This window comes from Syngnathus scovelli, chromosome 9, assembly GCF_024217435.2.
Source record: "Syngnathus scovelli strain Florida chromosome 9, RoL_Ssco_1.2, whole genome shotgun sequence".
NCBI lineage: Eukaryota > Metazoa > Chordata > Actinopteri > Syngnathiformes > Syngnathidae > Syngnathus > Syngnathus scovelli.
In genome coordinates this window covers 4,818,940-4,845,442 of record NC_090855.1, presented here as the reverse complement: position 1 = coordinate 4,845,442, position 26,503 = coordinate 4,818,940, and the positions used below count along the sequence as shown (strand labels likewise).

General features: G+C 41.9%; 2 protein-coding genes across 8 annotated transcripts; one reads left to right on the top strand and one right to left on the bottom strand.

Annotated features, from left to right (window-relative positions):
* The first annotated feature begins 34 nt into the window (after positions 1–34).
* zbtb32 (zinc finger and BTB domain containing 32) lies at positions 35–7,630 on the top strand. 2 transcript variants are annotated; one of them, XM_049731284.2, is made up of 5 exons: positions 35–637; positions 2,828–3,725; positions 5,203–5,291; positions 6,101–6,250; positions 6,385–7,630. In XM_049731284.2, coding segments are annotated over exons 1-5 (1,377 nt in total). In that variant the 5' UTR covers positions 35–636; the 3' UTR covers positions 6,624–7,630. The 2 variants fall into 2 exon arrangements, with proteins under 2 accessions (XP_049587241.1, XP_049587240.1); XM_049731283.2 differs by having other exon boundaries at positions 2,817–3,725.
* kmt2bb (lysine (K)-specific methyltransferase 2Bb) lies at positions 4,067–26,503 on the bottom strand. Of its 6 annotated transcripts, XR_011087378.1 has the most exons (38): positions 26,125–26,503; positions 24,775–24,853; positions 21,127–24,636; positions 20,836–21,017; positions 20,517–20,636; positions 20,099–20,285; positions 19,454–19,694; positions 19,296–19,363; positions 18,950–19,201; positions 18,764–18,864; positions 18,470–18,595; positions 17,814–17,927; positions 17,568–17,714; positions 17,385–17,477; positions 17,173–17,290; positions 16,931–17,044; positions 16,671–16,855; positions 16,458–16,556; positions 16,260–16,370; positions 16,108–16,184; positions 15,779–15,999; positions 15,544–15,647; positions 15,297–15,434; positions 15,008–15,166; positions 14,806–14,923; positions 14,634–14,712; positions 14,399–14,559; positions 14,133–14,294; positions 11,049–14,016; positions 10,786–10,886; positions 10,538–10,675; positions 10,208–10,460; positions 9,998–10,105; positions 9,831–9,914; positions 9,586–9,715; positions 9,188–9,466; positions 6,594–6,684; positions 4,067–6,515 (listed from the first exon to the last, which is right to left on the bottom strand). XR_011087378.1 is itself a non-coding variant. In XM_068651843.1 (37 exons), the coding sequence occupies exons 1-36, from the start codon at positions 26,452–26,454 to the stop codon at positions 9,191–9,193; spliced, it is 11,454 nt and encodes a 3,817-aa protein (XP_068507944.1). In that variant the 5' UTR covers positions 26,455–26,503; the 3' UTR covers positions 4,067–6,684; positions 9,188–9,190. The 6 variants fall into 6 exon arrangements, 5 of the variants coding, with proteins under 5 accessions (XP_068507944.1, XP_049587082.1, XP_049587081.1 ...); XM_068651843.1 differs by having other exon boundaries at positions 4,067–6,684; XM_049731125.2 differs by lacking the exons at positions 4,067–6,515; positions 6,594–6,684 and adding an exon at positions 7,486–8,627.

Here is a 26,503-nt window from a genome sequence, read left to right as displayed (position 1 = left end):
AAGCCTTGACACCGATGCTGAAGCAACAGGTGGGTGGTTGGCCTCACACACATTTCCGTCAGAAATTACAAAGAAGTGAACGAGTGTCACAAACACCGCATAGGTTACCTTCATCTAGACCACAACTATGACAGCAAGTTGTATTCATGTGGAAAAAGATTGTGTGGGCCATACAGTGACACTTTATTCGTCTAGCCTCCGGCAAAATTCATCAGACTTGTGGTTCCTCAGAAATCCACAGCTCACATACGTCCACTGTGGTAAAGTGACTCATATTTACCAAGACATGTGCTTCTTTAGCTCCCTAAAGCTTTGATTCATTCAAAAAAAAAGCTCTAATTGGTTGTTTTTTGTCGGGCGCTGTGTTTCTAAAAGTACAGGATGGGGCCAGAGAGGGAAGAATTTTTTTTTCAAATTTCTTCTCTCACTACTTTCAGATCAAACTGCCAAGTTTAACAAACATGGATTTTTAGATTAGCTGCTAAAAATAAGGTAGCAATGAATGCACCAATGAGGGAGAGACAAAGGGGAGGGACTTCAAGAACAGAGAGGAAACTCTCTAAATGACAAGTTATCATTGCCATGATGAAAGACAGTCCATCATCCACCTGGGAGAATACTCACTAATATATACCAAGTAAGTGTCTCAACCTTAATCTTTCTGTACACACACTGGTCTGATGAGCGATCATCATCTTCATGTCCAGTCAATAGATGGATGCTCCCACAGGTCACAACATTAGGTACAACTGCACAGTCTAATGATATCTAAGGGACTGGAGCTACTGTTTTGTTAGAGAAGGGCAAATATTAAAAACAGCGTGATGCACGGCAAATTGGAACCCTAATAATTCAAACAAATATTCTCCGATAGAGTCGAGGATCATCAATTTTTGAGAAATGATTATTAGACTCTATTTAGACTGTGCAGTGGTGCTTTGAGCGTAAATACAACACAGAGCCAGCAAAGCATGGTGCATTTTGCAGCTAAAGTCTTTAAATACTGTAAGTGTCATCGAGAGAGCAATGTCGGCAGAATCGCAGAAGAATGTACAGTTGTGGTTGTATGTTATTTCCTGCGGCACTTTACTACATTTCGAGTAAAGGGGAAGAAAACTGAATTGGGGGCTAAGGCTAACAGTGATTTGACCCTGACCCTAACAATAAAGTCATTGTAAAAGATGTCATGTCAATTCAGGAGTCACTGGACCTAAAGTTCTGAAAAAAAAATTGGAGGGCACATGTATCAAATTTGAAGATGAGTTAGTGTTGGAATCATTTTTACAAAGCTACTGTGCCAAAGAAAAGACCGTTTGAAAAATTTTGAGGATTTTTAATGAATAAATTGTCATTTCCAGCAACCCTAATGAGGATAATGGATGATGATATCATTTCTAGAATGAGAAAAAAAATATTTTACTTACTTTGCAGTGCAAAGTTTGTACAGAACATAAAATAGAAATTAACTTGCTGTATCTGGCGTCTTCAAGAAATTACAATGGTCAACAGCAAATTTTAATTTGACATGTCATTGGGTGTCCCTCTGTGTATTTTTAAACAAGAAAAATGTCATAATTATTTTTCCTAGTATCAGTTTTTTTTTAAATGATTTTTAAATTTTTGTTTTTAAATTTGGCCGATAAAAGCTTGCTCAACCCGCATTTTACCATGCGTTGTAATTTATAACAATGACGTTTCAAAGAAATCATCCGCCTGTTTCTAAAACTAACCTTTAATTCAGAAATATTAATTAAATAAATGTAATTAAATAAATAAATGTAATTGTATAAACATTACTATTATGATGCTTATTATTATTGTTATTGTGATATGATTATGATGATTATTATTATCATAAATAAAATCTGGCTTATTATTAGAGTTATTATTAAAAGCTGATGAGCAAGCCTATATGTAGAAATTTAGTCAAACAAATACGAACAGACAAACTGCAGGAGAGATTTTTAAAAAACGCGCGTACTCAAGAAATAACAGTAAGGTGACATTTGAATGTCATTTACGTTTATTTCACATCTATGAAACTGGGTTGGCCCATCACACGCTGCATCTTCATATAAGTTCATTTGGCTCACAGCCAATGGATGATGCAGTGTTGTGATGTTTCTTTTAACACATGAACATTAAATTATCACTGAAGTCCAGTTCTAACTTGAATTTGATGTATGTGCCCTCCAAATGTTGTTAATTGTTCGTTATGAGCAAAGTGTTTAGTCACTGTTTCAAACATTTTGAAGATACTTTTGTGGCTTTACAGCCTGCACGACTCTCTCACCAGACACAAGTCTAGTTGCGGACACTTAAACGTGATATCAGATATGACTACCAGTAAGACAAGTGCACATGGCAAGCCTGTTGTGATTCTACGAAGTCAAAAAAAAAAAAAAAAAAAAAAAAAAATGAGGGTTGGTTTAGATTTGAATGGGATAAATCTTATCAAAGAACCCATATTTGGTAATGTGTTTTCCGAGAATTATATTTAATATATTATATATATTATAGTATTTATTTTATATATATATAAAATTATATTACAAAATATATAAATATATTACAAAATATATTATATGAATATATAATACGTATATATATATATATATATATATATATATATATATATATATATATATATATATATATATATATATATATATATATATATATATATATATATATAATATATATATATATATATATATATATTATATATATATATATATATATATATATATGTATGCACGATGAAAATATTAATGTCAACACAATTTTCCTTTCCTTTGTGTTTACACACTGCTCAGTATATTACAAGTGACTTCAGCAATGATTCGACTCCACAATACTCAGTACTTTCATTTCCTGCATCGGGCCAACGCTTTACGCCGCTCAGGTTCAATGTGCGACGCCCTCATCTCAGTAAAGAACCAAACTTTTCGGGCTCATCGCCTGGTTCTGGCCTGTGTTAGCAGGCCACTCGAACAGAAATTCACCCATGCGGAGACAAACCAAGAGGTCCACTGTACACTGGATGAACTCTCACCAAGAACCTTCCAGCAGGTCCTGGACTTTGCCTACATGCAGAGTGTGGAGGTGTCAGAAGATGACCTGCAGCAGCTACTTCTAGCCGCTCAGTTTCTAGAAATGAAATCGCTGGAGGAGCAGTGTCAGTGCCATTTGGACGCATTCAGGACCAAACAGGCGGGACAAAGGATTGAAGTAACCAGTGGAAGTGATGACGAGGAGGAGCTCAATCAACAGACCAATGAAGAGGAGAAACTCAAAGAATCTCCTTTGATTAAAAACAATATCATGGAAAAGACAGACATAGAAGAGCCAAGAAAAGAGTCCAGATTGACAACTTTCAGTAGAGACACTGTCATCACCAGCTCAGTCTCCAACTTGTCCTCCTCTGCTTGGACCATCCCAAGCCACATGTGGAGCTCCGCGAGGAGCCTGAGACGCATAGCCGAGAATTACTCCACCTTCATGGCGGCTCACCCCCATCAGCCCCCTGCAACACTTGCCTTGCCCGCACCCCAAATGTTCCCTTTGCAAGGACCCTATTTCCAGGTCCCCGCTCAGCATTCTGTCGTAACAGGCTTGCATTATGGACAACATCTTTACTCCCCCACCACTGAGAAGATCAAGGCGGGCTTGCAGGTGACAAGAATAAAGGCCAGACAGAGGGCAGACAAAATCACTGAGATCAGGTAAGTCAGCACTATTGTAGTAATAGCAGTACTGCATACAGTACATTACTTTATAATTTAATTCAATATATATACATAATATAAGAATATTATATATAGCATTATGTATCATCTAGATGTGTGTGTCGGGGGGGGGGGGGGGTGCGTGTATAGAACACAATACCCAGTACAGTATATATTTTACATGATCATAATTATGACTGCAACATTATATATATATAATAAATTAGAGTGTGTGATTAACAATTATGCCAAGGAAATGTGTGAATAAATTGGAGTAGATTATTTATTTATATAGTTGAAAAAAAAAGTCATTTTTTTTACATGTCCGTTCCTCAATGTCTTTTTGCCTAAAACGTTATTAATAATAAGTCTCTTTTTCCGTGGGTTACATTATTTCCCCTAATTAACTTTCAGAGCGTTACTATTATAAAAAAGGACTAAACAAAACTATTCTACAGATATCGATAATGTAGATTTTTTTTCCTAATGTCTCGAAACCAACTGAAGATTCTTAATTCATTTGTTTTCAATTACTTTGCGCAGCCTGTTCGATCACAATGTGTGTGTGTTGGGATTTCCCCACATTTCTCCCCACCTTTGCACAAATCAAAAATTTCCACTCAGCAAAACCTTGTTGCGTGGCAAAAGGCAGCAATTTTTATAATCTGTGAAACGGTTTTTGATCTTTGTGGAAAAAAACAACTTTTAACTGTGTTTTATTGAATGATCCTCTTTCTCCCCCTCCGATGCAACATAACACTTAAAACCACCTTCCAGCCTGAAAGCTGCAGTTGAGGTTACAGGAAGTCATACACACAAAGGCCACTATATTAGGTACACCTTCAGCGAGCCGCGTTACACTTTATAATCATCGGCCATTTTATAACCACAATAATAAACATATTGTTACATTCTCTGTGTACTATATTTTAAAAAATATTGTATAATATATCTCAAGGCTGATTTTATTTATTTAGTTCATGGCTTTCACCAGCTCAAAATTACAATAAATTTGTACCCATATTTTTTTTTTTCCACCCAAATTTTGCACAATAATTATTGTACTATATCAAGAGAAATTATGTGAAGAAGAAACGGCATAGGGTGCCCACTCGAAAAGCGAATTGAAATGCTGCGAGTTTTTTTTTGATTAGCACATCAGTTTTAAATATGTGAAAATCTTGGCTCTAGTCTGTCTATCTGCGTGCATGGAGTTTTCCGGTAAAGTCGATTTAAGGCTTCAAATTATCCAGAGAGAGTATGACTGGTTATTTATCAGCCTGGCATTATAACAGGGGTGTGTAGACTTTTTATATTCACTATAGTTGGTCAACTAGTGTGCCCTTCTCATTCATTGCATATAGTACTGCTAGTAAGAGTAGTTATTCGTTCAATGTCAGATAGCGTGTGATAAAATCGAACTACTTAGTATTATTTTTAAAGTCTTAAAATAAACAACTCATTTTCTCCATAGCCGCTCAGTCGTGCACAAAACCAACATGGCTAAAGATTGCAAGCACTGCAACTCATGTCTACGATGTGATCCAGCCTCCTTGCCATCAGGTAACACACAATACACACTAATGTACAATACACAACAGCACAGGTCAGCAGTGACTTCAAGTCGCTGCGAAAGATAATATAACACTTTTACAAAAGCAACACTTGACATGACCGCTAACATTGAGCTACGCAATGGAAAGTAACGAAGGGAGTTGTGGTTTAGCAAGCTCAGTGCAGCATGTGGTTTACTAGAAACAGCAATGCTGCGGTACAGTATGTCCTGCACACGTGTGGTGTGTGCACAAAAACAACATCACACACGATCACGCACGCAACATTGTTCAAATTATCAGTGGCATCGCTGGATGATATACTTGGCCTCTATTTTTTGTGTCAATTCATCATTTGTGGTTACAGCAAGCGTGTATTTGTAGAATTTTTTTTCTTTTGTATCTCACAAATCTGCTAAATGGATCATCATGCTCTTGCTTCACAAGAGATAACTTCAAAAGTTACAAACGTCAATACAGTACATGGACGGATAACGTTAACGCACTGCGATAAAAGTTATTTTAAACATTAAAAATACTTTACGTTGCAGGAGTCCTTAATATTAAAATTATTCGGGCAAAGTGAGTTTAAAACATTGTGCCATCTAGAGATGAATAGTGGTATTACAACTTATAGCCATAAAGTGGAACTATTGGGAGGAAAGAGACTGGGCTAACCAATGAATAGCAAAAATAGTGCGTTGCTAACTTAACCACATTGTTTCGCTTCCATCACTTCTTCACTCCAACAATGGCAGGAAATTCTACGTACTGCAATGCCATGATGCTGACTCAGATCTTTCTTTTTCTGTTGAACAGCTGAGGCCTGTGCACGTCGTTGCGTCTTTGACTGTGAATCCCAATTTAATGGACAAAACTTGACAGAAGAGAGACCCTACCAGTGCCAACATTGCCCCAAGAAGTTTAGTCTCAAACACCAACTGGACACGCATCACCGAATTCACACAGGTAACAAAATACTGTATCGTTGAATTATACTAATTGATGTGAAAAGGCCAGTGGACTAAAGTGATTAAAGGTCAGGATGAGTGGTGGAGAGGATAGGAAAATAACACACCTCTTTTACGGCTTCCTCTCAAAAGGTGAGAAACCCTTCGAGTGTCGTCTGTGTGGTCAGCGCTCCCGGGACTTCTCAGCCATAATCAAGCACTTGCGGACTCACGGCGGGGCGTCCCCTTATCGGTGCACAGTGTGCTTGGAGTACTGCAGCAGTCTGGTGGCCATGCAGAAACATATCAACAGCCACCCGGTGCATGACTTCCCCCCAGACTGGAGCATCAGGAGCACCTACCTGTACACGTCACACATCGCTCCACGCTGACATTTTCCAAGAGGACTCTTTTATATCTTCTGCTAATTTAGATGGTTTCATCTGTGGTGACCTGTTAAAAGTTAAAGGCACATCCAGGTTTCATTTTCAAAATCAGTGGGTGAAAAATTGAGTAACATTTCAATTTGCACGATTGTCGTTAAAGTGTGGAAACCAAAAGGACGAGAAAATAAAGTGGTAAACTAACGTATTTTCCTTTCAACAGATTTTATCAACGGTGAATCGTACTGACTTGTCTTTCTTCTTCTGCATTTTTCATCCTTTAAAGTTTGCCGAACCCTGATATAGACATAAATACAACATATTTGTTGAAACATCTTGACATCTTTATTTAAACAAAATGATATAAATAAAAAAGTGCATAGAAAAATTAAACAGGTTTAGAAATACGTATACAAATATTTACAAACTCAGGGTTTATTTGTACATGGTAACAAAGACAAATTTAAAGATCACAATTTTCCTCATTTTTGTCTTTAACACTTACTTTAAAATAACCCTACTATATATATATTTATATATTTTGTATATTTGTGTGTGTGTGAGTGTGGATTTGTCTTTATATATATATATATATATAACATATAGCTTTCTGAACAGATGCTGGGCGTGATGGTCAGGAACCTTTTGTTTTTAGACACTTGATTACAATTTTGCAGCCTTCATTGCAAACGCGCTACACACACACACACACACACACACACTCAACCTAAAATGACACAAAGTGTCGAAAAGCATCCACCAACTCTGCGGACATTTAAACAGAGATAGCCTCTGCTTTTGCATCAGTATTCCCAAACATCTGTCGTGACAGCTGAGGTAGAATCCTTGCAATAAGTTGGAAGTGACTCTGTTCTTTTTTTTTTTTTTTTTTGTCGCTAAGTGATTGACACTTAACAATCTGGGCTCCATCCCAGTGATTGGACATGCAAAATGGGCACAAAGGTTGACACACACGTATAAAGTTTGCTCAAAAATGTTTTGGTTGGGGGGGGGGGGGGGGGGGGACAGAAATAAAAGATGGGGGTTGACTCGCCGTGGGTTTAAGGAGGCAAACAGTGCTCGCTTTACTTTTGTGGCATTCTCTATGACCGTCAGTTTGTTGCCACAACATGGAAATGAAATCAAATTAAAATTTTCTTTAAAATACCTGGTTCCAAAAAGAAAAAGCCATATATGTATGATTGGATTGCCTCAACAGAAAAATTCAAGTACATTAGTGAAACAAAGGACAACACTTGTAAACAAAACCAAACGGGCACTACAAATGGAGCTGTACACCCACCACCGTTTATACAAAACAACCGTTCACCATTAAAAGTCAAAATCAAAACGCGAATAAATATCACGACTAATTTCAAACAGTGTGAATTGAATTACGCTCATTAAAGACAGTACTGAACATCACTAAGAACAACATTTCCTTACTATCTTAAATTAGGTGCCGAGTGCATCGTCCCCCCGGGCTCCGTTTTTGACGTCCACGGCTCGTTGTGAAGCAAAGTGTGCGCACCGTGTTCACGACGAGCCCGTTGCGGGAGCTGAACGCTCGCACACACACACACTCAATGGCAATTTACACTAGCTCCCTGATTTACAGATCAACAGTATCGGGTTTCGCAAAATTTGTGCTGCCATTTATATGCAACTGCGGTACAGTCTTGTTGGAATAGTTGAAGAGTAGAACGGAATAACTTTTTTTTTTTTCTTTTTTAAAAAAAACTAATATCCATCACTCTTACCTTTTGGTTTGGGTAGTGTTGCTACATATACTGTACATCAAGAAAGTCTTCTCATTTCACTGAAATGTTTAACTCTTAAAAAAAAAAAGGACAGCGAAGATGATGAATTATCCAATGATGTTAAGTACTGAGAGAGTGCATTTCTTTAAAATATGCATTCCGCGCAGGGGTGAACACTCAGCAAACTAATCCTCGTCTGCAGGACATCTTCGTCCTGAGAAAACCCTTCAATGCTTAGCACCGTGGTTGTCATCTGGAAGAGGGGAAAGAAAAGCACTAAAACATGTCCACAAAAAGATGTGCACATCGTAAAATAAGGTTTGGGTGAATATATGGCTAAAGAACTGACTTCACTACAACACACATGGGGGGGGATTAATATTCCCTTCACTACAGGATGGAGCAAAGATAATTATGGATGTACGATTGAAAGACAAGAAAAAAAAAAAAGACTTCTCTCAAAGCCAAGTTTTAACTTGGCAGCATTAATTTTGACAGATAAGGCTTGATGTGTGTGTCCAAGAAACGTCGCTGGGGATTCCACAGTGAACCGGAAGCCCCGGCTGTATTATAAATAATCAAACCGTGAGTCGTCGTAATAGGCAGCCTAGGGTACCCTTGAAACACGCATCAGTGTAGGACAACCTCGTCTTCCGCTCCTCCAAACCGTGCACGCAGAGCAAACATGTCTCAATAGTGGCTAATTTGCGTTCTGCGCCAAGTGCCTTCAACATGCCGGAGCTCCATCCAGTGCCACCTTAATTTAAGGCTTTCTAGTAAACACAAATCTCTCAGTCTCAAACGACGACAGACCTCTTAGTTGAGGAAACGTCGACAGCGCCGGGCGCCGCAGTTACAGTTGAGCTTGTTGCTGGCGTCTTCGATGGGGAACTTGTAGTCGTAGGTGAGCTCCTCTCCTCTGTAGATCTTGCGCAAAGCAAAGATGACGATGTGCTTGCGGCCCTCCACGTTGATCACTCGCGAGTAGCAGTTGGGCTCACAGGAGTGGTTGATGAATCTGGCGGCGTTGCCGTGCATGGTCGCATCCACCACGTCAAAATCGTCGATGCGGAACATGTAACAGCCGATACCCTGGCAAAAAAAGAACAACAAACTCGTTTTTCTCATCTCCCTTTTTTATTTTCCAAAATCAATGTTTCCTCACTATGCTGGGTACGAGTCAGAGCTCCACTACGCAAAGTGAAACGCACCTTGCCGTCGTAGTACTTCTCCCTTTTGTCAGTGAGCACCGAGCGAATGACAATGCCAGCGTATTCGATGACCATCTCTCCTGCTTCAATGTTCCTCTTGCAGAAGAGTCCACGTCCATGGATTGCAGACCTACATCAAAACATCAATTGACCTTACTCAGGATCGTGTGATTTTCTTCAAATCAAGCAAACTTGGATCATAAATCAAAACCGGTCTCGGTACTCGCTCAAAAGTCAGAGCTGACCTGTAGACGCCGACAGCCTCTTTTGATGTCCTTTCCAAATGTCTGAAGCGCATGGCCATTGGCAACTCCAAGCTCGTGGCCCGTCTAAGACGGGAGAGAATTAGGTCAGCTTTAATTCTGAGAAATACGGTGGGACTAACTGGAAAATGTTTAAGACAGCGCCTGACCTTGTGGACTTCAAAAGAACATCATCTTCTTCATCATCATAAGAGCCAATGTCAGGAAGCTGCCTATGCTGGGATGCCAGGAAGTTGAACATGTCAAATGTGGATTTTCTGTTGGGAGAAAGTATTTCAGATTTGAATTAGTATTTGTCTCTTAAAGTGAGAAAAAGAAAAAAAAGTAAGAACAAGGCAAAGAGCATTTTATCCACACACCTAAGGTAGAATTCGGAGCGGGCACAGCCAGTGGGATTGACGGGCAGGTCATCTTCCTGGCTGAACTGCTTGAAGAAACGGAAGGCGTGGTGTTGGCAGCGATGCGCCCCTTCAAGTTGTTCCAGCAAGAAGACCACAGCATCGTGGAGCAGACCGAGCATTCGGGCACCTGTGATCCTCTGGAAAGCCAGAGGTCTCAACTTTGCAATTGCTCGTGCCTCTTGCACACCATCTATCACCGCTTTCCAAGCAACTAGAGGGGGCAGTTGAGAAATCACATAGGTTAGGGGTGAATTCACGAGAAAAGGGGTTCAAATCAGTCAGACTCACCCTCAATGGTGTCTGCCTCCACATTGAAGCCATCATCACTGCTTATCTGGAATCGCAAGTGAGGCTGATCTTTGTTTGGCAAACACTCGTCATCCTCATCAGAGACTTGCGAATCATCATCCGAGGCAGAAGCTGCGCCTAAGAATGGAAATTTTTAGTAATAAAAATGATCACACGGTTTTATCAAACATGTTCCAATTCATCTATTAATTTGGGGATTAGATCATCAATATCAATGTGAAAGGTACCAGAGTATTTCTTCCAATCACTAAAGGTGCTGTGACCCGCCGGCTCCGAAGTTTGCTGCTTGCCATATTCACCCCGAGACATTTGGTCCCACGCTTCACACCTGGAGATAAACAAAAGCCGATGACAGAAGATTTGGCACAGAGGAATTTGAGGGTCACTCATAACTTAACGAGCAATATACTACCAATCAAGTTTCCAGGAAATACGGTATGCAAATAAAGTGCCATGGTTGAAATGAATATATTCAGAAAACATTTCTTACCCAGAGCTTTCAGAATCACTTTGACCCTCCTGCTTTAAGTCATCTAGGTTCAATATTCCTTTAACAGTCGGAGTCTTGATGCGAACTCCAGAAGCCCTGCTGGAGACACTCGATGAACTTGCTCGCTTGCACTCGTCCTCGCTGGTTGGTGCGGAGGCCAGGAAATCCACTTTAGACTTCTTTGTGACGATGCGGTCGGAAAGCGAAGATACTCTTTTCATGCGGACGTGGGTGCGAGGGCGGGATGCGGGGGCGGGCACTGTTTTGGTGCATGGTGCTGGAGCTTCGGGCTCAATGAGTAGACCAGGAGGCAAAACCAGTGAGGAGGGGCTAAGTGTTCGAAGCCCGGTCCATTTGGGGGTGTAGTTGCTTGCCATTGCTTGGTTGATAATTGCTTCGGCGCTCTCTGCAGGAGATACGTCGGAACTCTTTGTCGATAAAGGGTTCTGTCCGCTGGCCTTGGAGGACTTGCATTTTTTGGACCCGCTGGATTCTTTCTTTTTCTTAGTTTTTTTCATTTCGGGGGCAGTTTCATCTTTAGGCTTTTTGGTATTCTTCCTTGCCTTTTTAACATTAATTGATGACAACGCCCCATTGCTATTGTGAGTAAGCAACTGTGCAATGGTGGTAGGAGTCTGCTCTGCAGGAGTGGCTGCCGTGGAAGCGGTGGACATTACGATTGGCCCAGCGGGTGGAGTCGGCATGTTTCCGGCTGCGGCGAGCGTAGCGGAGAGTGCATTGCTTTGCAAAAGACTGGCGATCTGAGTGACGCAGTTAAAGGATGGAGCATTAGGATTTGGCAGCTGGAATGTGTTGCTGTCTGGGCTCTTGACAAAAATCTGCCCAAGACGGTTCACCAACAAGACATGGGGTGTAGGGTCCACATTTGGACCTCCAACTTCCTTCACAGTAAGAATGGCATGACCGGGCAGTGCTGGGGATACCACAGGCTGCTGAGGTTCTAAAGCGGGCCTTGGTGTGGAAAAATTGATTGAGATTGTGTGACCAGATGTCGCGTCCTTCTGCATGGCTGAAGAGCTATAGCCATTTAAAATCACTGGGGTCGTGATGGTTTGGGCTGGAAGTGGAGCAGACACGCTAAGTCGAGAAAGAGAAGATACTGAAGTCGAGGAAGAAACAATGGTGACAGCTGTCAAACCTAAAGGCATTGCCTGGGTGGAGCGCACAGGTACCGAGATACTGCCAGAGGTTACTGCTTGGACAGATGGCCCTGATAATAACGGTTCAGTTTGGGGTGCGACATTTTGCAGAGTCGGCGTCGGCTCTCCGACAGGAGTTGAGGTGGCTGAGTCTTGTGATGTGTTAACGGGCTGTAGTGTAATACTTGTGAGAGAGGGTTGGGTGACACCTGGTGAACTGGAAAACATTTGAGGAGAGTCTGAAGGTCCTCGAGAAGGACATTGCACATGTGCCAATTTTGGGGCAAGTTGGGAATCGTCGGTGGAATTTGCCATGGAGTTGCCTGGGATGTGGTTACCTAACACAGTGCAGGCCTCTGCAGCTGAGGAAGCAAAGTTTCTGTTGTCAGGTTTTGACATCAGATGTTTAGACTCTTCAGCTTGTCGGGATTCCAGTTGTGTGCATTCCAGTACAGGAACCGGCTTTTCTAAATGGGGCTCAGAGTCATTTGTAGGCACTGCAGAGGCAAATTCTACAGAGGAACTCTTCAGCAAGTCCTCAGAATAGGAGCTGCCAGCCAGGTTTGTCAGTAAATTAAGGTTCCCCTCCAGGTTACGTAACACACGTTCTTGACTTGTGACAGCTTTTTCCACGTTGTGAGAAGAGGCCATGATCTCTTTTGAGGATCCTGGAAGATTTTGAGATATGCTCGTCAGAGGTGACGAATCATTGTGCTTGAAATTTGATGGCGCTATGAAGTTCTGATTCTGAATTGTATTGGTTTTAGTCAATGTTTCCGATTCGGGGATACCGCTGTTAGTGAGGCTGTTGGTTGGAATCTTTTTACCGGAACAATCAGCTTTCTGAGAATTATCACTAGGAGAGATGCTTGCATCACTCTCCGTTCCATCATCTACTCCATCCAACTGAGCCATGTTTCTGGAGGTAGTGGACGTGGGAGACTTGGAACGCTCTTTCGACCCAGGACAGCTGACAACAGTCCGAGAGAAGTCAAAGTAATGCTCCATATCGTCATCAGAGGAAGTATTGCCGAGGTCATTCCTGCCTGAGGCTGCCGACCGTGGCAGACTGGCAACAAGGGATTTTCTTTTCTGTGCCTCTTGGGCTCGACCCCAAAATTCTTCTTGATCATCACCTTCGACCACAATTTGCCCACCACAGTTCATAGCCACTACTTCATTCAGGACTGTCTCTTCAATTTCCAATTCTGTCCTCATCTCTTGTCCCAGAGTAATGTTGGGATCCTTGTGATATGAAGTAAACCGAAATTCGTCTTCATCTTTCTGTTCGTCCAAGTCCCTCTGAGGTGAAGTGCCGTTTGCGGGAGAAACATCTTCCGGCTCCGGTGATGCCAGGAAATTGTGTGGCACTTCAACAGAATCTGATTGGCTCAGATCAAAAGATAACCGAGTCCTTGGTAAATTCTGTATGGATGGAGAGAATGACAGACTTGGAGATGCGAATGGTCCTGCACTGTCCTGCCAGGGAGACTGAGGAAAGAAAGCTGAGGCACAATGGGACTTTGCATTACCAGGGCAACGAACTGAGGAAGCATTTCTGCCCCCGACTGGGCGGGCCAATGAAGAATTTATCAGGCTGTCTGAAGTGGCACTTGAGAAAAGTGGAGAAGTTGGAAGAGATTTTCCTGCACGAAGAGAGACTGGTCCCGTTGGGGGCCCCAGAGGAGCAGGAGACTTGTTACTGCGTAGGCTTGTTGCCTGGGTGTGGGGGTTGTGGCGTCGAGCTCTTCTTGTTTCCTCCAGATCACTTACTGTTAGTATATGGTGAGGTTTTATTGGGATTGCTCCTGGGAAGAAAACGGAAACCAATCTATAGCTTAAACGATGACAAGCTTCAACTATTTATATATTTAGAGGGTTAAGTATTTCTCATAAAACAAATTCATACAAAGCAACACTTTACCTGGGGATGGCAAAGGTCGGGACATTCCTCCAGCTGGTCTCCTGGTTTGGGGATAGCTGGGAATCTTTGGCTTTGCTCCATGATCTGGTTTTGTTGATTGGAAAAGGCGTTCCTCAGGGTGGATCTGTGATTCTAATTTATCACTCACATGGGCCTCAGATTCTGATTTAAAAAAAAAAAAAAAAAGATATTGCTATTTTGTTATAATTGATTCTTCTATTGCGATAATCATATTGAGAATATTTACAAAAGAACAAGACGAATACCTGGTAACGGACAGGGGTTGTGCTCGATGGTGTGATTGTCTCCTTGGTCAGGCATCTCCTCAATGGGGTTCTCTGGTATTAAAGGTTGGACTTCACGGACTGTGCATGTGTATTTGCATTTTTGCAGTGGATTTATGGTGCTCCAGTACCAGCGAGAACACCTAAGGAAAGAAAACAAGAGCTTTAAGAAATGTGTCAGTAATCTTAGGTTTGCATAGAACCAAAGGTAACTTACTGAAATCCCACAGGAAACAATTTTCCTTTGTTTGCTGAAAGTTCTGACAGGACACCAAGTTGATCAATTTGGAGAGAACCTAATTAGAAAACACATATACAAAGAATGAAACTAATGTGGATGGAGTAGGTATGATAACAAAAAGTTATAAAAGTAGTGACTTGAGCCATACCAATCATGACATTGATTAACTCGGGCTCCAGTCCAGTTAAGAACTTTCTGCGGAGGCTGATTCCTTCAAAATCCACATATACCCGTCGGTTGACTTCAAACTCCTGACCGCTTATCATCTTCACAACACCAACAAAAAAATGTTTCTTATCAAACTCAAACAAAACACCAGCCCCAATATTTAGAAAGGACCTCTCCATTACCTTTCCACTGATCAGATGCTTATGTTTGTGACAGTAGACCTTCTTGTCATCCTGGAATACACAGTGTCGGGAGCGGGCACACATGAAGTGATAGTTGCTCTGACAAGAAGTCAGGCAGCAGCCAACTGTGGCGCCTGTTTGGTTGCACCTTTCACATCGCTAGCAGCAAAAGAGGATAGATGGGGACAACATTTGACTTGATGGAGCAGGAAACGTTATAAAAAAAATAAAAATACTATTCAGTGAGCTTTTACACTGGTCAAGTAAAGCAATGTGTATAGCAACGAACCATCAAGCGACCCCTTGTGACAGCACTGTGTACATGCAGTAAAGCGCCGTTGTCCTCTTCAAACACTTCAGCTGACCACAGAGAACAGTTGACATGTGCCCACTCATTCTGGCCTAGGTACAACAACCTGCCTGCATCCTGAAAAACAGCACAAATGTTTTCAACTTTCCATCTTGCTGTTAAATAGGCAAACATTTACAAAAAGGTGTTAGTGTCTTGGACATTTTATGTTGAATACATTTCTTACGTTAGGTTTACGGTCTCCGTATTTTTGGCACAAGGAGCACTGTCTCTCATCATCCTTCGACCAACCTGTGTCCAGATCTGCTTTTGAAAACCGTCCCCTTTTTCCTGCGTATATGTGAAAATAAAAATGTAAAAAGATGCACCTTCAAATTACATAAAATCATTTTAAATCAGATTGAAAAGCCCACACGCAAACAATTTCTTTATCACCTCCAATCTAGTGTTCAGAATGTTACCTTTCAATTTGTGCCGGAAAGCAATGCTGGCTTTGAAGTGGTTCCAGCTTGAATGCTCTGCAGCCATTGGAAGACCCATTTCATCTTTCCTTTCATCTAAACCTTCTCCATTGTCATCCAAGAGTTCCAAAGGAGTTCGAGAATGGAGCCCTTCCCTCTCCTGCCACTGGGCATAGACATGCTCGGTGGTAGGAGGGTGAACAGCATGTGACAGCATCCCCCTGTAGTGCATTTCATTATTATATTATTGACAACCAATGAGTGAACCTAGAACCAAACAAGTTTTACCAGCAATAAACTTAGAAGTCAAGCAATGAGTCATTACTCACATGGGCAGTGTTTTGGTACACGAGTTCCAAACTTTTGGGTCTTGACTGTTGAACCAATTGAAGACCTCTTCAAGCAGCTTAGGAAAAAAAAAAAAACAGTTGGAGTTACAAATGTATCAGAAATTTATCACAGATTTATCAATTTATCATACCTTTAAATAGTATGAGCGTGCCAAGGCAGTGGGTCTTTGCTCTTCTGGAAGGCTTTCTTCTTGTTCGAGCCTTTTTCTCACCACCTGTACTACATCTTCATGGAACATTTTCTGTCAAAAAATAATAAAAAAATTAATTTTCTTGCCACAAAGAAATTTGGAACATGTTTGACGTGAGTAAGACGTGTTTGGACTCACCAACGTTGTATAAAGGCCTTTGTCAAATTTCTTGCCCACAGCTCGGAGGTCACAGGCGGGTCCTTCGATTCCACTGTCAGGTTCCAACAACTTTTCACACTAGTAGAATAGTTGTATAATATGTACACGGTATTTTATGATTTGTATTTTAATCATTTTTGCAAAGTTTCTAAATTTCTTTTTGACACATTCAAATAGGGCTGAGTGTCTAACCTGTGAGCAGGTAACAAGGTGCTGGGTGAGGGTGGAAGACAGCAAGCAGGCGAGAACCTTCTCTACTCCAGATCGGAGCTCGATGTAGAGAAGTTCTCTCCAGGCACTGGGTTGAGTCACGCTGCATGGCCGACACGAATACACCACACTCTCTGGTAAGCTGGAGAGGATCTCATACAGTTCATCTGAAATGTGTGGACAGGAAGACAGAAGAAGTTAGCAGAGGTGTCAACATTGTCAAATCGAAAGCTAAATCTTACCTGTTAGATCCTCACACTTGGCATGTACCCAGTGGTTACATGTGCCGCACTGCATCATCTGACTGTCGTAGTCATTGTCCTCATAGCACTTGAAGCAGATTGGGCAATAGTTACCTGATGAGACAAAACAGAGTCAGTTCAAATAAAGGTGAGAATAATATAAAATGACTTTGGAATTCAGGTTACTGCTAATGATAATGATAATGACATGCATGTCGTCAAGGAAAACTGCATCAGCTTACCCTGTTCATAGAGTTGGGAACAATCTGGACAGAGTCCTTTCTCGTGGTTCCAATCGATGTCCCAGCTCTTTCCAGGTGTGACCCCACAACTCTTGCACCTGATGCATGTCATACAAACCTACAAACAAGACAGTCACATTGACGTGTTAAACAATCCGAAAGCTTTGAGGAAACATGCGAAACTAAAACAAATTTAAACACGAGTAACCCACCCAAGCTTTCCTTTTCTTGTTTTGTTTTGGATAATTTGGTCCAAGACAGGAAGCGTGATAGCAGTTCTGACATCGTTCGCACTCCAACAAGGGCTGAGGGAGAATTTTTAAAAAAACAAGAGTGAGGTTTGTTTGTTTAATAAAAAAAATAAAATAAAAAAAAACATGAGTTGTGTTGTGTACCTTTGATTGCTTGTTTTTCCTTCCACAAACATGGCAAAACTTGCAATGACGACAGCACCAGTTTTCCTTATTTTCCACTGAGGGGCGCTCTGACTCTTCAAGGCAAAACCAGTGGAAGGGCTCACAGCACACTTGGCAATACAACATCTAGAAATGAAAGACATGTAAGGTTTAAAAATGCATTGTAACTGTACGGTAGTCGTTATATTTTAATGTAAGAAGCGTATAAGAACATTTCAAAATTACCTCGTGTTGCCCTTTACTGGCACAAAGTAGGCACACATGAGGTGGCATGGTGGGTGCAGAGGTCAGGATACTTAAACCACCCATGTTCCAAACATTCTCCAAAGTACAGTCCTCCTAAAAAGCAATTTATAACACAATGACTTTGCATTACTTTACGAAACCGTGTCTGTCATCACAAATCCTTTTCCTTGAATGGGTAGTTACTAATTTGTGTTTCAAATTCCCCTACAAAAAATGTGCCCGCACAGGAAAATAGTTTGCTGCTATGCACAATGTGAATTCAAGAAATAGAAGCTGTTCTTTATACTGTATATAAAAAGAAAACAAATTGATTACTTGGTATGAAGTGGAATATTTTATATCTCTTTTGTATTCATAACTGCTGTTCAATAAAAAAATATATATATCAGAGTATGTGATTATTTGATAGAATTAGGAAATGCAAAAATATTCAATAGCTAAAGCCAACAACTGCCAATTTTTTTGTCATTTTATAACCGGTATTTAATAAAACCCTTGCATCATCCACATTATCCAACTCCACCAGCTCCATCTGCTTATGATTGAGAGAGCATAAATAAATTTAGAGTCCGTTTCTAATCTGGATTTGAAATTTGTGATGAAATCTGTGAGCCGCACCCTATCCCAAGACATACCTTGAAGTTGACTCGGATTTTATGGGTGGGTTTTGAAGACTCAACTTCCCTCTGCTCAAATCCATTAGCTAAGGCAGCCAGGACACTTGGTGGCGTCTCCTCAAAGGAAGCCTGTGACGACAAACCCTGAAAGACAAACATAACTTGAAACGTGAGAGGGAACCATAAACCTGGAAGTACAAGTACACATTAACCTCTTTTTGGAATCGTGGCTGATAAGGACGATAACATCCACTTCCGATCTGTTTCATACTGCTCACATAATTGATTAAGGGTCACCTCAGATTTTCTAACCTTATCAGGTTTGCGTCGAACAGATGGCACACGATGTGAGCTAGATTTCCGATGCCGGATCTCGTCATCTGATATATCTCCCAGGAATCCAGACACAAAGTCTTTACATGAGAGAAGTTTGAAAATTAAGAGTTAATGCATCAAACTCTAAATCTTGTCCACGTTGTAAAGTGTAATGATTTTTACCGGGAGTCATACGAGGCCCATGGCCCTTCCTTCTGGCTGGTGAGGCTGAGCTGAGGTCCTTTTCATCCAGATCTGAATCATAGTCCACCAGGTCAAAGTAGATACGTGGTTTTACGACACGTTTTGGCTGCTTCCTCACAGACGGACTGTTACTGTCTGCCTGGAGGCCAGAAGGCGAGTCTGCCACTCCCTCCATCCCTTCATCATTACTTGAATGTCCTCCGCTGAATGCGAACCGCCGTCGTTTTGAACCTTTAAAGGAAAAAAACGAAAGCACAACTTGTTGACTCAATTTTTAAGAAGGTATTTGAGAATTTGGAAATGAAGGACACGGGTGAGAATTTACCTTTAGGTGCAAATCTTCCACTTAGCCTTCGGGCTTTCCTCTCTTCAATTTGATCACATCTCTTGTACCTATTTGGGGATGCATGCACACATCTGTTATTTTTTTGCAAAGAATTCTCATTCACATTTCGACAAAGCTTATAATATTCATCAACTTACACACAACACTGTCGTTTGGTGTTAGGACCGCCAAACTTCGGTTTGTCAAGGCAGTTGATGCATCTCCCACAATCGTCTTCGTGGTTGCAACCCTTGCATACGCCGCACCTCCGAGAGCGGTACCCGAAAGGTCCAAGTCCTTTTCGTTTCACAAAGCCGGAGGACGTCTTCCTGACCTTAGTGACTTTTGAATCGGAGAAATCGGGACTATCTGATTCGGACAGGGAGCCATCTGCGACATCTGCAACACAAGAACGGAATTGAGAAACAAAAGAAGCAATTTACGGCTTAAAGACAAGGATCTAAAACATTGTGACTATTATTACAATACTTCCAGGGTATGACGTGAGCAAAACTAGAATGTGATTATTTTAATACCTAAGCAGCTTTTTATTTTTTTAATAGAAATCAGACACCATTTATATTTGGACTATTATTTTCTATTTATCTGCCTAATCAAGTGAAGGACATCACAAAATGTTGCCTTTTTTTTCCCCCCATCCAAGACAATAGACATTTGTCAAGAGAAAATACCAAAACTGTCACAGATAATCAGCCCAGGCAACAAATGGTATACAGTGTGTCAAACGAATAACCAGGAAAAAGAAAGGGGAAGTGACTCTGAGCATCATCTGGCATTCCTACCCTTTGCAACAGCTGAGGGAGAGATGCCTGTTCTTTCGTGCAGAGGCAGAGCACTGAGCCTGGGAATGTCATCTGGTACCAACGCCCGAGGCTGCCCGAGCACCACAGAAGCGGCGCGGCACACATGCTTGATGCGTGGACCCCCTGCTTGACGGAACTCTTGGCACAGCGGTGAGATGAGCTGCAGCTAGAAGGGGAATAAAAACATAACAAATGCTCAACTGATGAGGGAGAGAACTGTCACAGAGAATGATTGCTCAAACATGTCGAATTTGTGTGCTTCAATATGTCAGCTTTAAACAAAACCCAGGTGGAAAATTCATTGTAATCTCAGGACCCAGCAGATAATGGAGAAAGATGCAAGATATCTAGTTGGATCAATTGTTCTCCGCCAAGCCTTATTGATTTGCGCACTTACTTGTCCTTGAGATGGCTCCGTCTTGATTGAAACATCGGTCTCAAGCTGCACTTGCCGCTTCCTCTTTTGTCTCTTGGAGGTCAAATTTCTCGATCGCACACTGGCGGGTCCGGATAACAGCTTCAGACATACCAAAAAAAAAAAAAAAGAAAGAAAAGCATCCATGTTAGAAAATCAATAATAATAAAGGAAAATCACCATTGTCAGATTGATAAAAACAGTTAGATTGTGCTGCTTAATTCATAATGCCGTATTTAGACTAGTGTGGTTGCATATTGTGAAGAAATGTTAAATGTGTGACTTCTTTTTTTTTTTTTACCCCTGAGCACTTCATCTGTTTCTGCTGGTCAATCTTCATGAGCTGCACTTTGGCTTTTCTGAGCAAGTTGAACATTCGTTTATTCGCTCCTGTAAGTCGTGCCCTCTGTGAAGCTCCTTTTCCCAAATATGCGGGATGGTCATCTTCACATATGGCCGACTCCTTTGTTGACCGCAGCTCGGCTATGGGTTGAGGAAACGAAATATTGTTAGTAGATCGTTATAGATTTGAAATACAGAAATATACGAGATGTTTATAAATTACAGTATGGGTAATTAATGCCGCAAGTACCTGATGAAAGCTTGATGCTGTCCCTCCCTGCCGGATTCTCTTTTTCACCGTCCCGATTGGCAAGCAACTTGGACTTTGTCGCTTTAATGCAAACTTTTCTCACAACTCCTGGCGTGCCTAGGTCTTCTATTTTGAGCTTGGATTTTTCCATAGCAGAGTCGGTGTTGCGCTGCCTCAAGCTAATGCTCATGGCCTCATCATCAAGTCCTTCAGCTAAATCAACAGGCGACTGGAGCGATTTGCTACTTTCCATATCTGTTGAACTTTTGCATTGGGGAAGACCTTTGTGAAACTTGTTTAGTCTTTGATAAAAGTGAGCGGTTTGCTTGTGGAACTTGAGCGGCGGGGTCTTTTTCTGAACATCCAAAAGGCCGGCAGAAAAGACTTCTCGGGGTTTTTCAACTGGAGGAGATAAAAATAGATCGTCGCATTGCTCCTCGGGAGTTTTGTCCAGTGTGAATATTTCCTCCGTCAACTCCGCAGGCAGATCCCACTTCAAACCGGAGTCCTTCACAAGTGAGCTCTTCGTTTCCATTTTGACACTTTTTGTGTCCGAAAACAGACCGGCAGTTATATCAGCTGTATCATCCAGATCATCAGATGAAAACAGGTCCAGGTCGAGCTGAGCTTCTCGAAATATGTCCTCCTCATCAACAGGTAGGATGGGGGAAATGGTTTGCTCCGTTTCTTCATCTCGCCTCTTTCCCGTGCGTATCTGCAAGCCCAGTTGCAAACCTTTTTTGGGGGAGGTCCTACGCGGCAACCTGGACATTCCGACGTCATCCATAAACCTTTGAGGGGTCTTGATCACTCGAGAGGATCTGGCACTTACAACGGGCATGATAAAGTGTTTGATGTTTTTGACAAACTTTGTTTTGCCAGACGGGACGTCAACTGCATCTGCCCGTGGTCCATCCACCAGTGAGTCGGTTTCTTCTTCTTTCAAATCACTGGCCTCTTTGTCAAGCCCGATCTCTATTAACGTCGAAAGGATGGACTCCGGTTGCGGCCTTTTGGAGTCAAACTGGATGGCGGAGGGTCTCTTTTTGTACTTTTTATGCACACCAACAAGTCTATGACGAGGGGCTGGAGCGCTTTCGTCTGATTGGATAGAAATGCTCTCTTCGAGTGTTCCTTCTCTTTCGGATGAGTTAAGAGGAGCAAACTTCCCATCTGTGTTCCTGTGTTTGTGCTTCTGACGCTGCCCAATTCGGGTTCGACGTCTCTTTTTTCCTTTCTTGTGGGATTTCTTCTTGAAGCATAACGTTTTTGGATTGCTTGCTTGACTTTCCAAATTCAATGGCGGCTGAAAATCTATCAAGTGAATGTCTGTTTCCTCTTTAACGGGGAGCTGCTTGGGCTCTTCCTCGGCGGATTGCGTGACCTGTTTTTCCTCCAGCTCCTCGCTTTCTTTTGCCTCGGGCTGACTTACTTCTGTTTCCAAAGCCTGGTCTTCCTTCTGCGGGGACTCATTGTTTGCAGATTCGACAACCACCAATTCTGTACTGACCGCACTTTCTTTAGGTACAAGAGCTTTTTTCCTTTGAGCAGACCTCTTTTTCCCTAATTTATTAGCATGACGTCTCTTGGGTATAGAAGGCACTGGCAAGGATTTGGCCTCATTAATTTGCGGTTCGGCCTCATTCTCCATCTTGTGCGGCGACGCTTCAAGAGGCTCCGCTGGAGGAGCATCGATGATCTCTGCGGACTCCTTTTCAAAAATTTCAGGAACTGCGCAAGATTCTTGCGATGATTTTATAATTGTTTCCTGTGAGCTTTCAGGGAGAACTTGTGAGATGGACTCTTCTGTTAAGACCTGAGCAGGTGCTTCAACACTCACTTGTGGTGCATTTTCAACCTGTGGACTCATCCGCAAACGTCGCTTCCATGGACTCTTACGAATGACAGACTTTTTGGGAGGAAAATCAAGGCTTAATGTTCTCCTTCGTAGTGTCCTGGTTGGTTGGTCGTCCGCCACCGGAGACGGGGGCTTAGCCTCTTGAACTTTGTCAATCTCTTTAGAAGCATCATCCTTTTTTTCAGGTACGGGGCTAACTTGTTGAACCAAAAAGGACATCTTGGATTTCTTATGTCTGCCTGGAGAGGAGAGCTTTTTGATTTGAAAAGGTGGGACAACTTTCCCACAATCCTGCTGAGGGGCTTCTTGAAGAGAGCTTTCATTTCCACCCTTTGTAACTTCCACTTGTGAAGCAGACATTTTCTCGCATTTTTCATCTGCCTTGTTTGGGCAATTTTTCTCTTCAGTGTTTGCTGTGCTGCTCTCCTGTGGGGCCCAATTGTCCAATTTTAACGACTTCTCTGACTCCATCAAAATCTCATCGATATTCTTGTCGTTTGGAATGGACAGATTCACTTCAGAAGTCCCCGTAGCACTCTCTGTAGGCTTTACAGTCTCTTCAGCAAGCTGGACCTTACTCACTGACTTAACTAATGCTAATGTCCAGATGAATTTTTTCCGCTTCTTTTTTCGAGCTGTCTTCCCGCTGGACTGCGCATCATATTTGGGATTCCTCATTTTTCTCAACTTCAAACTTGGAACCCTGCCCTCCTCATTCAAAGGCAACTTATTGCTGGGTTGCACGGCTAATGGATCAGTCGCGGTGGATGATGAACTTGGGTTGTCTGAGAGTGGAACACCCTTCTTTTGTCTTTTACTCTGTCTCTGTCTGCCCCTCCTCATGGCCACTTTTGGCTCAAATTTTTTGGACACCTTTGACTTGGTAACAATTGTATCACTTTTTACTGAATTTTCCGGTTCAGCAAAAGCAGCAGCGGCAGCATCCAAGACAGGTTGCGACGGCGGGTTGGAAACTCTCTTGCTCCGCCGAGTGGCTTGTTGATTACGCTTTGACCGCTTTCTAATTGTTTTTGACTCAGCAGTCTCTTTTACAGTGTCAGGTTGATCCACTGATTTCTGGTCGTCAGCCACAACATTGTCACCAGGCTTCCCAAGCGTCCCTTTTGAAGCAGATCGTCCTCGTCTTCTGGCACGTAAAGTCCCGGCACCTTGATCGTCCGCAACCTCTTCAGGTGGTTCGGGTTTTAATTTAACATGTGCACTGGAAATAGTTTCAGCCTGAATATTCTCATCGTGGGGCTTCTCCTCAGTTTCTTTTAGCTTCATCTTCTTGACAGACTTTTCATGAGGTTCCTTTACTGTTACCTCAGTTCCTTTCACCTTCATCTTCTTGACAGACTTTTCATGAGGTTCCTTGACTGTTTTAATTTTCTTTTTCGCCACCAACTTTATTGTAATCCTTGGTGCTGGCAACAACACTCCACCTTTGGTCAGCTCCTGACTGGCAATGTTCTTAACTTTAGAACGCTTTCTGGACCCTTTAACAGGCTCTGTTTTGGAAGATGCTGTGTCTTTCTCATCCATCAAATGTTCTTCTTTAACGTGGTCAGGAGGAAAAATAGCTGCCTCCTCAGCTGGCATAATAGGTGCTACCTTCTCACGTTGTCGTTTAGGTTTTGTGATGACATCACCTACAAAAACCAAAATGAATTTTAGATATCCAGCAGCGTGCACAGACATGTTGGAGAAAATAAACAGCATGCTCATATATTCTGTTTAGTTCACATTAGGTACATGTGATTAAAATGTGAATAGTAAGAGTTTTCTACCTGTAGAAGGTTTTTGCCGAGAGCATGGAGCTCCTTTAGAGCTTTTCTTGAGAGCTTCAAAACCTTGGAAGTCATCGCCCTTAAAAAAGAAAAACAATCATTAACAGATTCAAAAAAACTTTAACGTGATTCCAATGGAGGCAAACTCAATAAAATAAAATCGCAAACACACTTGCAGCAACACACGCATACAACATTGACTGCAAGTGACCAAAACAATAAAACTAACAAAAATAAAACATGACATTATGAATATACGCCCTAATTGACTGTTTATTCATATTAGACGTTATTACCAATGTAATACACAAATAGTATTCCAGAACAGTTATCTAGAGAGGTTAAATCCACTTTTAACAATCTAATTCATCAATTACAATGTCTACCAAAGAGTAAATCCTGTAAACTCATTTAGGCTAAACAATTTAAATTAATTAACAAGCAATAGTGTAACTAAGCTCAAGTAGATAAAATCGGTGTGAAGTACCAAAACTGAAACGCAAGGTGAGTTTGGAATTACGTTTCCCTCCAAGACCTGCATTAGTACGACTTAGTGAGACAAGAACTGAGTGTGAGTCAGAAAGTAAAGTTAACATTACATCAGTCATTCTACCAATCATTCATTTCTCAACAAGTCTCCCGCAACGTAAAATTAAAAAAAAGTTCCTGGTTGTCAGTGCTCGCTAACATGTAGCCTCTGGACAGCACATTAAACAGTACACTGAATTAAACGCACATTAGGTGTGTCCTTAACACATTCGTATTACACGGTAGTACTATGGTTACACGCGACACTGTGTATTTTACGTAAAACTAGACAAGAGTGTTATTAAAACACCGTAGTTAGCAGCATGACTAGCTGCTGTGCGGGGCACGGGTGTTAGCCTTCCCGTTCTTTGTGTTCACTACGATTAGCTGCCAGCTACTTTGGCCCGATAAGGAGCGGGGCTACTGGAGGGCTAATTGCGTTTGCTGTTTACAAATTGGCGTATTCACTCACTAGCTTTCATTAAATATTTAGGAAGAAGGTGTAACGAGGTTGTATTTACAAAGTGTCTAACGGGTATGGCAGCGCGAGCGTTTATGTTACGGTACTTTCCCCCGTTTCTGGTTGTATTTAACAGTACGACCCAGTAAATGTCACGAAAAAGCTCCGCTAACATTGGTTAGCATTTCATGCTAGCATATAGGGAGGGGGCTGGGGGTGGGGGGCTAACACATTAGCCTAGCACAGAGATGTTGACATTTCTCCATGGCACCAATAGACACACAGTTGGAGACAGTACTCATTTGAACACATTTAACTGTATTAAAATGTGTTGAGAAAAAAATAAAAATAAGAATACTAACTCCAGAGTCGGTTTGGGACCTCACCTCTTCACTCCCACTAGAGCTGTACCCAGCCTGGCCAAGGGTCTTGTGGCTCGCCTCGATTCCAAGTAAGCGCAAGTGAGACTGGTCTTCGTTTAACGATACAACCAGGTTTGCGGGCCTTGGCCCTCCGCAAGTCACATCATCAGCTTCTAAACCCGAGCGCCCGAGTTGCCAGCGCTTCTCGGAGCGCAAACGACTACGAGATGACCAAGGCCGACCGGGGAAACGACCTCTGGCCGTAGCGGTTCCACCTTGGCCTCCTCCGGCAGCCGCGGTTGCTGATCCGCATCCCGCTGCCGCCATCATTGCTTCGACAACAACACACACCGACGGCTAGCAGATTCGAGCGACGAGA